The sequence below is a fragment of the Candoia aspera genome, chromosome 4 (assembly GCF_035149785.1).
Source record: "Candoia aspera isolate rCanAsp1 chromosome 4, rCanAsp1.hap2, whole genome shotgun sequence".
Taxonomy (NCBI): domain Eukaryota; kingdom Metazoa; phylum Chordata; class Lepidosauria; order Squamata; family Boidae; genus Candoia; species Candoia aspera.
In genome coordinates, this window is record NC_086156.1 from 70,928,376 (window position 1) to 70,942,713 (window position 14,338).

A 14,338-nucleotide genomic window follows, 5' to 3' on the forward strand; every position below is an offset into this window, starting at 1 on the left:
GAGAAGAGGGCTGAAGGCGGCAGCGAGCGGGGACGGGAGGACAGGGACGAGGCGGCAGGAGGCTGGAGAAGTGCAGGAGGGCTGAGGGCGGCGGTGAGCTGTGACGGGAGGACAGGAACGAGGCGGCAGGAGGCTGGAGAAGTGCAGGAGGGCTGAGGGCGGCGGCGAGCTGGGACGGGAGGACAGGAACGAGGCAACAGGAGGCTGGAGAAGTGGAGGGCTGAATGCGGCAGCGAGATGGGACGGGAGAACAGGAACAGAGGAAGTCTAGTGAACAGTTGTCTGTGACAAGCTGTTCCTCTCTGGCGCGCCCTTTTATTTTCTTCCCGTTTTGGCCAGAGAGCCAATCGGCTTTTCTGCTGGGTGTCCTTTTCTGACCATCTTCCACTGCACTGACTGGCGGCAGCGACTGTTCCTCTTGCTCACCGCCAGTCAGCTGTTCCTGTGGTTCCCACTCTAGGTTTCCCGCCAGATTGAGAACTCTGCCAACTCAGCCTCATTTTCAATTTCAATTTCAATTTTTTCCCACTTTTCCCAATAACGGCTCCAACGTTTTTAAAAAACAGGACAAAATTGACATTTACAGTATATTAAAATGATGGGATGGTCAGGAAATGTTAAAAAAACAGGACTGTCCCATTCAAAACGGGACGTATGGTTAGCCTAGGTCTAAGAGACTGTCTCTTCAGTGGCAAATGATGTTCTACAAAGCTTTTATATACAAGGCATCATGGTGGATTGCAAACTCCATAATTCCCCATCTGAAGATAATATCAAAGCATCATATTTGCTCAAGTCAATGGACTTTCCAGTCTTGTTCAAAATCCTCTAACCCTGATTATACTTCCCAAGTTGATGCTTCTTTCACTTCTAAGGCAGGGTGTGTGAGGGAACAGGGTAGAAGGCAGGAATGAGAATTAAAGAAGGTCTCCTTGTGGTAGGCTGCCTGCCTTTGTTATGCTTACTTACTATAATTCAAATAGAGAAATCATATAGTTGAGCAACCTGCTTCAAATATTTGCCATACCCATAGTGAAGAATATATTTATTATTTATTAATTTGATATACCTTCTGCCTTTTTATTCAGTTTGAGCACTCCTATACAGAGTCTTCTGTTTACAACTTAATTTGATTAACTCCTACCCTACTAATTTCAACACTGATGTGTCAGGTCAGGCAGCTGAACTGAACTATAAAGGGGCAAAGCATTCGCTTTCCAATTGGTACATACCTGATTTGGAGATGGAGCTTCCTTCTGTTGCCATGGAAAATACAAAGAAATAAAGAATGTCAGCTCCCTGTCCTAATATCATTTGACCTACCACTCTAATGCTGTTCAAGCCATGCCATAATTACTCATATTCTAATGCTGCATCTCCTGAGTTGTCATCAAATATGCCTCCATTTCAAGCTATGTATCTCCAACTTACCCACATACCCACTACACAAGGAGATAGGTCAGTTTTATATCTAGTTGAGCCCTTAATTTTTGCCCTCCATAGTAATATTAAACAGATTAGAGTGATCGTTTCATTAATCCAACTTAGAAAAGTGTGAGCATATGCAAACCTTTCTGGAGTCCTAGAACACTTTGCCAGGCAGAATGGAAAAGATTATGTGTAACCCAGCTCCCTCTCTCCCTTTTATCTGTGTTTCTTTTTTCACTCTTTCTCATTTTGCCTCTTAAAAGAATTCCACAAACCTGCAAAAATACTGCAGGTTCTTTCAACTTTGGTTGGCTCAATCAAAGTTTTAATTCTAACTCAGGGCTACTACAAACCAACCAGTCTACAGAAAGAACTATGTAACCCAAATGAATCCTGTCTAAACCAATTAGCTACTTATCTACCCACCAGACCAAATTCTCACTGACCCCAAATTCATCAGCTGGCCTTCATGAAATTATTTGCTTTTTCCCATCAAACAGAATGTCCCAACCACAAAACGGTATGTTATAATTTGCCCTTGCCGTAAGGTAGATGGATGGGTAAGAGTTGAAACCACCCCCAGCTCCTGTTTGCATTCCCAAGTGCTGTAGTCTCACTTAGGACCATTAACAGCCTAACCTGATTTTAGCTCCACAAATTTAAATCATATCCTTACCTCGGGCTGTCTTACAGATGACTCCCATGGTTACATTGGAACAAGAGCCCAGACGCCATACCCCATTGCTGCTCTGGATCCAATAGCAGCTGTTTGGACTGATCATGCTTGGTCCTGTATCATGTTGTCCCCAGTTAGAATAGTTCACAGCCATGCTGTCGTGCCAGACAAGTGTGCCACCTGTGCAGAAGAGAGAAACATGATTTGCATGATCAGTGAAAGAGCCATTCTAGAGTAAGTGATACATGAACATCTCCTCAGCCTACCAGATGTTGGAAAGCAGCAGAAAGCAGCAGCATAGTGATTAAAGTGTTTGACTAGGATGGGGGGGGGCACAGGTTTGAGTCCACCAGCCATAGCCAGTCACTCTTTGTCAGCCCAGCTTAGTTCTCAGGGTTGTTTTTTGGGGGAAAATGAAGAGGTCCCATATAAGCCAACTTCAGCATCTGGATAAATGATAGGATATAAAGCTAATAAATACACGATCAAAGTATATTTTCAGAGAATGACTCTCCAGCACAGCACAATGCTACAAATCAATTTCAAAGTTACCGAAGTTATCTGAGTGCTGAAGAATAATGCAGTCTCTCAATGCTGCTTGATTTACCTTTGGGATTAAAGGACATCCCCAGCCATGCTCCTTTGGCTTGGCTCTCATAAGCTTGTAGATGTTCCCAAATAAAGACATTCTCCATCTCATCTAGAATGGACAGCACCATGCCTCCAACTGTGGAGAATGGAAAAGAAAAGAGATGCAGCATCCTGAAAAGTTACAAGGTAGATGAGGACAGCTTGCTCACATGCTTACACTTCCCTGTGAAAGAGCCTCTGCCACAATTCAAAGGCCCTTAAATTACACAATTCTGTAGGACACTTTTCCCAAATGAAGGAAACGCAAATATTTTCACCAGAATAAATATGTAATATATTCTACAATTTTGAAAATAAAAAATATTTGAGTGATGCAATTAATGTTGCTGTAAGGTTGAGGTTTACAAGAAAAACACTCTACACACATGGACATGAGGGGGTGTCAAAATCTGCAAAATGGCAGGATCACAATCAAAGCTCTACCCCTTTTATACGTGGGAGTGACATCATGGCAGATACGAAAGGGTGGTGTTTCAGTCAGGATGCCATACCATCCCGCAGATTTTGATGCCTCCCCCACCCCACCATGCAACTGCATACATTACCTAGTTGTAATCCTTAAAAAGAAATCCTGTTGTCAATTTTATATAATAGAATGGATCAGGGCCCCACTCTGAACATCTTCTACTTTTACTTGAACTGAATCAGAGATTTCCTGATTTGCTTTAAGTCTTCCTAATTGAAAGAAACATATGCAGGAGCTTTGGACTCCCTTAAAGCCTGTGATTTTTTTTTTATTATTTTAGTGCAGTTTGACTTTGTTGGATAGCATTGCTGTGGAGCTTACTCTGGCTTTGAAAAAGATACAATTTCTGCATCAAAGATTCCACACATTACTCATGCATCCTGCTTTGCATTAAAACGGACAAAATAGGAATAAGATTTTTCCATTTCTGCTCTGTTATTACTTTGCATTTCGCTTGATATCTTTTGGCAACAAAAGACAATTTGGGGATGCGGGTAGTAAAATTCCAAAATCACTCTCTACTTTAGCTCCTTTACATAAAAAGCACACATAGTTAACATATATTTTGCAGGAGAAGCTTGAGAATTTGTAATTAATTAACATAGTTCAATTTTGCTAAAGTTCTCCTATACTCCTATGCAGATAGGTATGGGGTTAAAAAACTCTCAATTCTTAGGGGTGTGTGGCTTAGCCTCTGTGGAAGATGGCGTGCTGAATGCCTTGCTTGTCCCTCAACCTGCCCTTTTTGGCTATTATCAACTGCTTATCTGCACTGAATTCCCTTCTAAAGCAACTGAGAAATGCCAGGAGAGGTGCTTCACAACAAGCAAAAAGGGTCAACTTGCGTGAAAGAGACAAAAACAACCAGCAGACGTTCTGGTTTTTTCAAGACACCCATCAAACTATTCTACAAAAAATAATTGCTTTCAAGCCTCTAACAGAATTGTTGATAAAAATGGGAATTTGTTATAAATGGGAATGTGCATTCAAGCTTACAATTTTAAAACCACAAGGAGCAGAGATAATTTTACTATTTAGGACTTGAATCAAATTCTAGCAGACTTGAAGATTCCCCGATGTTGGCAAAAGGAACCGTGAGCATTAAAATAGACGCAGCTCCAAAAGGAAAATGATAAATCAAGGAGGACCCCAACAGAAACAAGATCAAAAGGGAAAAACAATAGAAGAAACTCTTTACAGTATATTGACCAGTTATGATGTAGCATAATATATAAGACTTTAATTTGCAATAGGACTTTAAAAAATATACTTAAATGGTAGCTGATTTATTGGGCAGCAAAACCCTTCCCCATTTGGACCACAAAGGAGCTCGGAGTGATCCCTTGTGAACCTATGCAGAAACTGAACAGGGAGGGGGGTTGGTCAGGAGGGGAACACGGATGCTAAGAATTTAGGTATCATTATAGCAGGGAGACTTGTGGATGGGGAAGGCTTTGATGAGGGCTGGGAGTTTCAGAAGAGAAAAAGCAAGAAGGAATGAAATTGTCACTGGTACAATCAACAAAAGGCTTGTTCTTCCAAGCTCAGAATAAATTCAAATTATTTTATAGGATGCCAGGTATCTACAGCAGCAATAGTATTTCATACGTGGTATCTGTACATTTATCTCACTGAATGTTGGAGGACTGAAAGTCCCAATTTAAAAGATTTAAAATATTTAGACATGTCCCCCTCAATTTTTATGTTACAAGAAACTTATACGATACACAGTGTCTAAATAAAAAAATATATTTATATAGATATTGCTCTAGGCACTAACAAGGCAAGAGGGGTTGTACTTTTATTTAAAGCTAGTTTAAACTTTAAATTGTAAATATTATTGAAGGATACAATGGAAGGTTCATATTTATTACGGGAGAATGAGACACATTTTCAGTTACGATTGTTTAAATTTATTCCCCAAATGAGGGTCAAATATTAGGAAAATATTAAAGACATCAGTAAAATTTGGGAGGGAGAATTTGATTTAAACATAAATGCAGGCACCTTTCAGGGGAAAGTGCCAAAGATAATATCTGCAATATTCTCATATATTAACATTACTGCAGGCTCAAGGACTGATTATGGAAAATACAGGGAAAATTATGAACCTCTAATCAAATGTGTTCACGTATTATTCAGGACAGACATAAATCTTATTCCAGATTAGATTATATATGGGCATATGAAAGATGGAGCAAGATTTATCTAAGCATTTTAGATCATGCAGCAGCAGTAAAGATGGCATTTTCATATATATATATATATATATATATATACACATATACATATATACATACATACAGTATATATATATATATACACACACACACACACACACCCACACACACATACATACACATAAACATATATATACACACACACACATACGTACTTTTTATTAAATATTTTTTAAAAAGGAAGATAAAAACTAATACAAACTAATATAAAACAAGAAAAAGAAAAAAAAGAAATCAAAGAGAAAGCTAAAAGTGCAAGAAAGGAAAAAAAAGAAATAAAAAAGATACAAAGTAGCTTTCAATTTTCTTTACAGCAGTTTTAAGTACAATTATAAATTTACCTCTTACTCTATGGTTACAGTATAATTCTCTTCTCACTATAATCTATCCTGTCTAATCATCAAAACCATAAATCAGAAGTTCTGTTTCATGCAAAAAGTCTATAAGGAGTTTCTAGTCAGCAATAAAAATAGATATTGTGTTTTCTCTAATCAAAGAAGACAATTTAGCCATCTCAGCAAGTTACATCATCTCCACCAACTATTTCTCATTGTGGGTAATGCCAGATCTTTCCATCTTTGTGCATAAAATAATCTTGCTGCAGTTATCATGTACAAAAACAAAGTTCTGTAACTTTTTTCCAACCATTTGTCCATCAATTCCAAAAGAAAAACCTCTGGTCTCAATTATGTATTAATCTTTAAAATCCTTTGAATTAGTGTATGTATTTGAATCCAGAATTTTCTAGCTTTTTTTACACATCCACCAAACATCATAAAATGTCCCTTCTTGTTGTTTACATTTCCAACATAAATTTGAAGTACCTTTATACATTCTAGATATAGTTATTTTGAAATAACATACAATTCGTATTTGTCATGATACCCAGATATTATTTATTTATCTATCTATCTATCTATCAAATTTATATGGCTGCCCATCTCACGAAAAGTGATTGGGTGGCATACAACAATCCAATAAAACAGTAGATATATCAAACAATAATTACTTAAAACCATTATATAATAATTATTAAAAAACAGTAACAACTATAAAAGCAGAACTAAAACAGAGAAAAGAAAGTAACAGACAAAGGGATGTTAATAGTAACAGAGCCACCTCACTAGTTCACCCGTCCCCTGGGGTCCCCAGGCCTGCTGGCATAACCAGATCTTGAGGGACCTTTGTGTCATGAGCACTGATGGCGAGCAGGAGGGGGGCCCTATCCAGGGGGGAAAATGCATGTGTAGTAGTGAGGAGTTGAGCAGTCATTCAAAGAGACACAGAACAGACCTGCCTTGACTTTTGGGGTTTATCTGTATGGGTTTTCTCACGCTTCTTCAGTTTGTTAGGATTTTCTGTCTAACGTAGCAGTAATAAAACACTAGAGACTTATTCCTCGTCTCAGCGTGGTTCCTGACTGTTAGGACACTTTGGAAGCTCAGGAGTGATGAGGCTGACCTCATCTTTGAGGGGAGAAGATTCCACAATGTGGGTGCCACAGCAAAAAAGGCCTCCTGCCTAGGGCCCACCAAATGTAGCTCCCTAGACAACAGAACCCGTAACATACCCACTCTGTTGGATCTAGTGGGATGGGGAGATGAAATAGGGAAGAGGCGGTCCCTCAAATAACCCGGTCCCATGCCATGAAGGGCTTTAAAGGTCAACACCAGCACCTTGAATTGGGCCCAGAAACAGACTAGTAACTAATGCAGCTCACAAAGCAGAGGTGTAATGTATGTTCTACCAGAAATACACATAACTGCCTGCACCACTGCATTATGCACCAACTGAAGTTTCCAGATACTCTTCAAGGGCAGACCCATGTACAGCACATTTCAGTAGTCCAAACAGGAGGTGACCAGGGCATGAGTGACTGTGAGTAAGGCCCCTTGGTGCAGGAATGGGTCCAACTGGCACACAATACAAACTTGCACAAAGATCTTCCTAGCTATGACTGCCACCTGCTCACTGAGCAGGAATTGTGAGTCCAGGAGGAACCCCAGATTGTACACAGGGTCTGTTTGGTGCAGTGCAACCCCATTCAGCAACAAATCTTTAGGGTGTACAAGCCAAGATCCAACACCAAAACATAAGAGGAGCAACGTAGTATATGCAATCCAGTGCAGTGAGGAGTGTTCTGAGCTCTACATTGGGGAAACCAAACAGCCTTTACACAAGAGGATGGCCCAACACAGGAGAAGCAACACCACAGGACCAGAATCAGCAGTTTTGTTGTTGTTTATTCATTCAGTCGCTTCCGACTCTTCGTAACTTCATGGACCAGCCCACGCCAGAGCTTCCTGTCGGTCGTCAACACCCCCAGCTCCCCCAGGGACGAGTCCGTCACCTCTAGAATATCATCCATCCACCTTGCCCTTGGTCGGCCCCTCTTCCTTTTGCCCTCCACTCTTCCTAGCATCAGCATCTTCTCCAGGGTGTCCTGTCTTCTCATTGTGTGGCCAAAGTATTTCAGTTTTGCCTTGAATATCATTCCCTCAAGTGAGCAGTCTGGCTTTATTTCCTGGAGGATGGATGGTTTGATCTTCTTGCAGTCCAAGGCACTCTCAGAATTTTCCTCCAACACCACAGTTCCAAAGCATCAATCTTCCTTCTCTCAGCCTTCCTTATGGTCCAGCTCTCGCAGCCATATGTTACTACGGGGAACACCATTGCTTTAACAATGCGGACCTTTGTTGTCAGTGTGATGTCTCTGCTCTTAACTATTTTATCGAGATTTGTCATGGCTCTTCTCCCAAGGATTAAGCGTCTTCTGATTTCCTGGCTGCAGTCAGCATCTGTAGTAATCTTCGCACCTAGGAATACAAAGTCTTTGACTGCTTCTACATTTTCTCCCTCTATTTGCCAGTTATCAATCAAGCTGGTTGCCATAATCTTGGTTTTTTTCAGGTTTAGCTGCAAGCCAGCTTTTGCACTTTCTTCTTTCACCTTCATCATAAGGCTCCTCAGTTCCTCTTCGCTTTCAGCCATCAAAGTGGTATCATCTGCATATCTGAGATTGTTAATGTTTCTTCCAGCGATTTTAACTCCAGCCTTGGATTCCTCAAGCCCAGCATGTCGCATGATGTGTTCTGCGTACAAGTTGAATAGGTAGGGTGAGAGTATACAGCCCTGCCGTACTCCTTTCCCAATCTTAAACCAGTCCGTTGTTCCGTGGTCTTCTTCTTACTGTTGCTACTTGGTCGTTATACAGATTCTTCAGGAGGCAGACAAGATGACTTGGTATCCCCATACCGCTAAGAACTTGCCACAATTTGTTATGGCCCACACAGTCAAAGGCTTTAGAATAGTCAATAAAACAGAAATAGATGTTTTTCTGAAACTCCCTGGCTTTTTCCATTATCCAGCGGATATTGGCAATTTGGTCCCTAGTTCCTCTGCCTTTTCTAAACCCAGCTTGTACATCTGGCAATTCTTGCTCCATGAATTGCTGAAGTCTACCTTGCAGGACCTTGAGCATTACCTTACTGGCATGTGAAATGAGTGCCACTGTTCGATAGTTTGAACATTCTTTAGTGTTTCCCTTTTTTGGTATGGGGATGTAAGTTGATTTTTTCCAATCTGATGGCCATTCCTGTGTTTTCCAAATTTGCTGGCATATGGCATGCATTACCTTGACAGCATCATCTCGCAAGATTTTGAACAGTTCAGCTGGGATGCCGTCGTCTCCTGCTGCCTTGTTATTAGCAATGCTTCTTAAGGTCCATTCAACCTCACTCTTCAGGATGTCTGGCTCTAGCTCACTGACCACACCGTCAAAGCGATCCCTGATATTGTTATCCTTCCTATACAGATCTTCTGTATATTCTTGCCACCTTTTCTTGATCTCTTCTTCTTCTGTTAGGTCCTTGCCATCTTTGTTTTTGATCATACCCATTTTTGCCTGGAATTTACCTCCAATCTTTCTAATTTTCTGGAAGAGGTCTCTTGTCCTTCCTATTCTATTGTCTTCTTCCACTTCCGCGCATTGCTTGTTTAAAAATAATTCCTTATCTCTTCTGGCTAACCTCTGGAATTTTGCATTTAATTGGGCATAGCTCCCCCTATCACTGTTGCCTTTTGCTTTCCTTCTTTCTTGGGCTACTTCTAGTGTCTCAGCAGACAGCCACTTTGCCTTCTTGGTTTTCTATTTCTTTGGGATGTATTTTGTTGCCGCCTCCTGAACAATGTTGCGGACTTCTGTCCAGAGTTCTTCCGGGACCCTATCTACTAAGTCCAGTCCCTTAAATCGATTCTTTACCTCCACTGCATATTCCTGAGGGATATTAATGAGCTCATATCTAGCTGATCTGTGGGTCTTCCCTAATCTCTTTAGTCTGATCCTAAATTGTGCAAGAAGAAGTTCGTGATCTGAACTACAGTCAGCTCCAGGTCTTGTTTTTACCAACTGTATAGATGTCTGCCACCTTTGGCTGCAAAGGATGTAGTCAATCTGATTTCGGTGTTGTCCATCTGGTGAAGTCCATGTATAAAGCTGTCTCTTAGGTTGTTGGAAGAGAGTGTTCGTTATGCAGAGTGAGTTGTCTTGGCAAAATTCTATCAGCCTATGTCCTGCTTCATTTTGTTCTCCCAGGCCATGCTTACCTGTAATTCCAGCTGTCATTTGACTGCCCACCTTAGCATTCCAGTCTCCCATGATGAAAATAACATCTCTTTTAGGCGTGTTGTCCAGTAGGTGCTGCAGATCCTCATAGAACCGCTCTACTTCAGCTTCTTCAGCATCTGTGGTTGGGGCGTATATTTGGATCACTGTGATGTTAGATGGCTTGCCCTGAATTCGAATTGAGATCATTCTATCGTTTTTTGGATTGTATCCAAGGACTGCTTTAGCCACTTGACTATTAATTATGAAGGCTACTCCATTTCTTCTGTGGTCCTCTTGTCCACAGTAGTAGATCTGGTGGTCATTTGATGTGAAGTGGCCCATTCCAGTCCATTTCAGTTCGCTGATGCCCAAAATGTCTATCTTTAATCTTGACATCTCACCAATAACCACATCCAATTTGCCCTGGCTCATAGACCTTACGTTCCAGGTTCCAATGGCGTGTTGATCCTTAGAACATCGGATTCGCCGTTCACCACCAGCACCGTCGGCTGCTAACCATCCTTTCGGCTTTGAGCTAGCTGCGTCATCACGTCTGGGGCTAGTTGAACTCATCCTCTGTTCCTCCCCAGTAGCATTTTGACCATCTTCCGACCTGGGGGTCTCATCTTCCGATGATATACCGACATATCTCTGGTTGTACTGATCCATTTAGTTTTCATGGCAAGAATACTGGGGTGGGTTGCCATTACCTTCCCCAGGGATCGCATTTAGTCTGACCTCTCTGTCATGACCTTCCCGTCTTGGGTGGCCCTTCACGGTTTAGCTCATGGCATCATTGAGGTGCTCAAGCTCCAGCACCACGACAAGGTAACGATCCTTTGCTGAAGCAGCAGTTTACCTTCATCTAAAAGAAAAAGGACACTCATTTGAGGACAACAATGTTCATATTTTAGACAAGAGAAGATAGGTGGTTTGAGAGAGGGGTTAAGGAATCCATTCATGCCAAAGTGGAAAATCCTTCCCTCAATAGAGGTGGAGGCCTCAGACACAACTTGTCCCCATTTTTCATGCTGCTCTTTCATTAGTCCCCAGGAAGATTAAGTCTACCAGGAAAGCCACTCTTAATGATCCACTTGGGGATGAACAAAGGATTTAGGAGTAAGACATCCCAAAGACAATCCAAACCTCCATGGCACAATTAACAGCCATTCAGGTGTAGGGACAATGCAGCCACCCTGGAAGACATATATGGGGTCCCCTCACCAACCTTTGCCCAGACTGAAGAAGCTGCTTGGACAAGCAGCGAAATGTTTCTACCAAAAAGAAAGAAATCCAGTTGCCATGGCTCAACCTACAGACAATTCCACCTGGATGACTGAGAATCTTCATCGACATCTTCATCTTCTGCTTATTAATCTCGAAACCTGCTAATGTACCAAATTCTTTTAATTTGCCCTTTAACATATCAGTTCCCTTTAAAGGTTCTTCCAGAATCAACATCAAATCATCTGCAAAAGCCCTTAACGTAGAAGTTTTTTAAAAATATATCTTTAATCCCACAATCCTCTCATCTTGTCTTATATCTCTACTGAGTATTCCAAGAACCAAAATAAACGAGAGGAGGCAGTGGGCATCCCTGTCTTGTTCATTTTTGTATCTCACAGGGTATTTGTTTGTTTGTTTGTTTATTTAATACACCGCCCATCACACTATAAAAGTGACTCTGGGCTGCTTTTGTTAGATCTCCATTAACAATTATTTGTGCTTTCTGTGAAGTGTAAATCTATCTTACCCATTTTATAAAGTTGTCTCCAAAATTTATATCTTCTAAAACCTTAAACAAGAAAGCCCAGTTCAAATTGTCAAAGGCCTTCTCTGCATCTAAGAAGATCAATGTGGCTTGTTTTTCATTATGTTGCTCCAAGTATGCCAAAATGTCCAACACATTTTTAACCTTGTCCTTTCACTGTCTTTTAATTGATCCTGAGAATTTTGGTAGTTTTTGTTTAACTAAATACTTCTCAATTGTTTCCACTGAAATCTCCTGTTTTTGATATAAATTAGAAAAAAAGTTATGAAATGCTTTTTTGATTTTTTTGATTTTCCACTAATTCTACATTACCTTCCTGAATTTTAATAATCATTTTCTTCTTTCTTTCTTTCCTTAATTTAAAAGCTAGCCATCTTCCTGGTTTATGTTCGAAATGTCTTTGCTTAGCCTATTGTAATTTCATTTCAATTTCTTTTATCACTAGCATTGAAACTTGCTGATGTAATAATTTAAGCTGGTAGACAATATTATCATCAGATGGTTTTTTTTTTGCAGCTCCTTTTCTGTTAATTTAATCTGATCCATGACCCTTTCTAATTTCTGCCAAAACTTTTTCTTATGATTCTATTAAGATATATAAAATGCCCTCTCATAACTGCTTTACTTGTATCCCAGTTTTTATATCAACTTCATTATCCAAATTAATCTCAAAGAATTCTTCTAACTTCCTTTTACAATCCTCTATAACTTCTTCTTTTTTCAATCTCCACCGAAAAGTTCCTGATCATTTCTTAATTACCATACTCACAGGGTTATGATCAGAGAATATTCTAGGTAGAATATCCACTTTTGAAATTTTGTTTGCCAAATCTATTGAAATCCAGATCATATCTATTCTTGAAAATGATTTATATCTCTCCGAATAAAAGGTATAATCTTTTGCTAGTCCATTTTTATGTCTCCAGGAATCTATTAATACCAGATTTTCCATTAAATCAAAAAAGGACTTTGGTAGTTTTCATTGTTTAATTTTAATTTGTTTCTCTGATACTCTATCAATGGTGTCGTAACTCCATTCCAATCTCCTAACAGGCACCAGCTTGAATGTGAAAAAGCTGAAAGTTCATCTAAAAGTTTCAAATAAATTTTATTTTTTTCCTCATTTGGAGCATATACTCCCACTACAATCATTTTAGTACCATTTACCTCTATTTCAATTCCTACGTATCTACCATGATCATCTGCAAATAACAAGTGTGGTTTCAAATAAGGGTTAACACAAATTACAGTTCCATTAATTTTCTTTGAGTTCGCTGAAACAAATTCTTGCCCCAACTTCTTATTTATTAAGTATTTTATATCTTTTTTCCTTATGTGTGTCTCCTGCAAGCAAATCACATCATATTTTAATTTGTTTAAATAATGATAAACTTTTTTCCTTTTTTGTGGAGCATTTGCTCCATTTATATTCCAAGAGAGGAATTTCAAATCCATATTTATGCAAGTGCTTCCTCCGAATCTTTCGCAGTAGAAGCCCTTTCTTCTCTAACTGTTGTGCCTTCCTTTCTTTTAATTCCGCCTGCCTCTTGTTCTAAATCCCTTCTATTTCTCTATAGAAAATTTTTGGCTTTAGAAGTTGAAGTCAATTTAAACCTTTTTTGTTGAAACGTACAGCTCAATCCTTCTAATCTTTCCCAACGAAAAGGGACTTTATTTCAACAAGTCTGTCAAGAAAGCATATTCCTTCCTTTTCTTTAAAATCCTCACTGGGATTTCTTTAAGTACAGTTGTCTCTTCTCCTTCAATATTAAGTTCAACATCATAATTTGCCTGTAAGATTAACTCTCTCACCCTCCTTCTAGAGAATTCTACTAACACGTCTCTTGGTTTGTTATGCCTATCAGTATATTTAGAATTAATACAAAAAATCTTCTCTGTTTCATCTATCATCCTATCTTCTTCCCAGTCAATTGCAGATGCTAAAGTTTGAACTATCTTTTCCTTTAATTTTTCTTCTTTGAACTCGGGTATTCCCCTGAATCTTAAACAGAATTCTTTATTAATTCTAATAGTGCAAGTCTATCCAATTTATTTTCTCTTTCAGTTTCCAACCAGTCAACCCTATCATTAACTTTTTAAATTTCTCCCTCCCATTTCTTTTCCATCTTCTCTAATCTTTGATCAAATCCCCTTTCAAAGTCAGTAAATTTTAACCCCAATGATTGGTTGACATTTTGAATGATTGTCTGTGAAGTTTTATAAGTATATTCCTCAAACACTGCCTTCATCCAATCATCTTCCCCCGACTCGCGTCTAACCTGCTTTCTAGTATTCATAATTTAATTTAATTTATATTCAATTATATTTCCATTTTACATCTCCTTCTCTTAACCTTAAAAAAAATTTTTTTTACTTTAAAGTGCACTATTTTTTACAGAGTACAACAAATTAAACCATTAGTGGCATCAAACCCCAATAAGAATCAAATCAAGTTTATTATAGCCCTAAGGCCAGATACAATCAAAATATCTAGTAATAG

At 39.4% G+C, this 14,338-nt stretch overlaps 1 protein-coding gene across 1 annotated transcript in view; it reads right to left on the bottom strand.

Annotated features, from left to right (window-relative positions):
• MRC2 (mannose receptor C type 2) overlaps positions 1–14,338 on the bottom strand; it is a 99,144-nt gene that overhangs the window by 2,667 nt on the left and 82,139 nt on the right. Inside the window, exons 27-30 of the mRNA XM_063300429.1 lie at positions 2,712–2,831; positions 2,105–2,284; positions 1,440–1,442; positions 1,233–1,256 (exon numbers count right to left, since the gene is read on the bottom strand). Of these exons, the coding sequence (XP_063156499.1) occupies positions 1,233–1,256; positions 1,440–1,442; positions 2,105–2,284; positions 2,712–2,831 (327 nt within the window). The remainder of the gene's footprint in view (positions 1–1,232; positions 1,257–1,439; positions 1,443–2,104; positions 2,285–2,711; positions 2,832–14,338) is intronic.